At 38.6% G+C, this 1,555-nt stretch overlaps 1 protein-coding gene across 1 annotated transcript in view; it reads left to right on the top strand.

Moving 5' to 3' along the window:
- LOC102765833 (protocadherin alpha-11) overlaps positions 1 to 1,555 on the top strand; it is a 5,279-nt gene that overhangs the window by 2,365 nt on the left and 1,359 nt on the right. The window contains exon 2 of the mRNA XM_015569583.1: positions 5 to 211. Coding sequence (XP_015425069.1) covers positions 5 to 211 — 207 coding nt within the window. The remainder of the gene's footprint in view (positions 1 to 4; positions 212 to 1,555) is intronic.

Below are 1,555 nucleotides of genomic sequence, written 5' to 3'. Positions count from 1 at the left end.
GGAGGGTGCGTGCGGGCCGGGGAAGCCCGTGCTGGTGTGCTCCAGCGCCGTGGGGAGCTGGTCGTACTCCCAGCAGAGGCGGCAGAGGGTGTGCTCTGGGGAGGGACCGCCCAAGACGGACCTCATGGCCTTCAGCCCCAGTCTTCCTCCGGGTCCGCATAAAGAAGATGGAGCGGAAAGGCAGGAGACCGGGTCAAACCATTTTGAGCAGGTGAGTGCTGTAGGTTCTCTCTTTTTTGAAGTCTAAGTTAAAATTTTAATTTATTTTGTTTTAAAAAACATTTGTATTGATTTCAGAGAGGAAGGCAGAGGGAGAGATAGAAAAATCAATGATGAGAGAGAACCGTTGATTGGCTGCCTCCTGCACGCCCCCACCCGCACTGGGCATGTGCCCTTGACCTGAATTGAACCCGGGACCCTTCAGTCTGCAGGCTGAACCTCTATCCACTGATCCAAAACAGCTAGGGCTAAGTTAATTTTTAGAAAATCCACTTTATCTCATTGACAATTTAAATGAATATTGTGTATTTTGAATATTCTTTAAAAGAACAATGTTAGTGAAATGCCATGATACAATTAAAAGATCAAGGTGACTCAAAACTTTTAATTGAGTTTTACAGAGAAGAAAGTGTGTGTGTGTGTGTGTGTGTGTGTGTGTGTGAGAGAGAGAGAGAGAGAGAGAGAGAGATAGAGAGAGAGAGAGAGAAGAATCTTGGTCAACTTTCTCCCAAATTCCTCCAACCAGGAATCAAAAGGAACCCTGTGTATGTGCCCTGACTGAGAATCAAACCGATCACCTTTTCGATGACACTCTAACTTACTGAGCCACACCAGCCAGGGCAATGGAATTGGGATCATATGAAGAATTCAGTTTTTAGCCATTAAGTGTCCTATTTCTTCTAATGTTTTGTTAGAAAATATAAGATTGACGTTCCCATTATCACTTTATTAGAAATATTTCTAATTATCATTGATATACTCAGGTAACTATTGAATCTCTAATCCTCAGTAATGTAGATAATCACTATGGATTCTCATTCTCTTTGTCTTTTAACAGCCTTTTGCCTTGATATTTTCATCTTATTAGATCATTTGACTTTTCTCACTTCAGGCTCATATCAATGACAGAACACTCTATTAGGATTGAAAGAATTTACTTTTCTTTTTCTGAGGTGTTAAACATTCATCATACATTTATTGCTCATTAGATAATCATTAATTTTTACTACTGATAAGATAAAACTTGCTTTAATATTATTTGCGTTAAAAATGCAGTCTTGCATTCTAGTATGCTTCTTTCATTGAAATAATATAATAGAAAGTTCTGTTCATTTTTATTTTGTTCTATGAAATGGGTAGAGATTTATTTATTATACTAGTGGCCTGGTGCACAAAATTCGTACACATTGAAAGGGAATTAATTAGAGGAACATAATTTGGACTCACTATCTAATATCAATAATATGTGAGCGTGAGGCAGTCTGTGTTTCTGAAATTCAATCACATGAATTTTAGCTATTACTTTGCCAAGTAAATGGCATTTACAGATATCATT

Source organism: Myotis davidii, unplaced genomic scaffold, assembly GCF_000327345.1.
Source record: "Myotis davidii unplaced genomic scaffold, ASM32734v1 scaffold545, whole genome shotgun sequence".
In the NCBI taxonomy this organism is placed as follows: domain Eukaryota; kingdom Metazoa; phylum Chordata; class Mammalia; order Chiroptera; family Vespertilionidae; genus Myotis; species Myotis davidii.
Note: the sequence above shows the minus strand (reverse complement) of the source record. Positions and strands in the feature narration are given on the sequence as shown.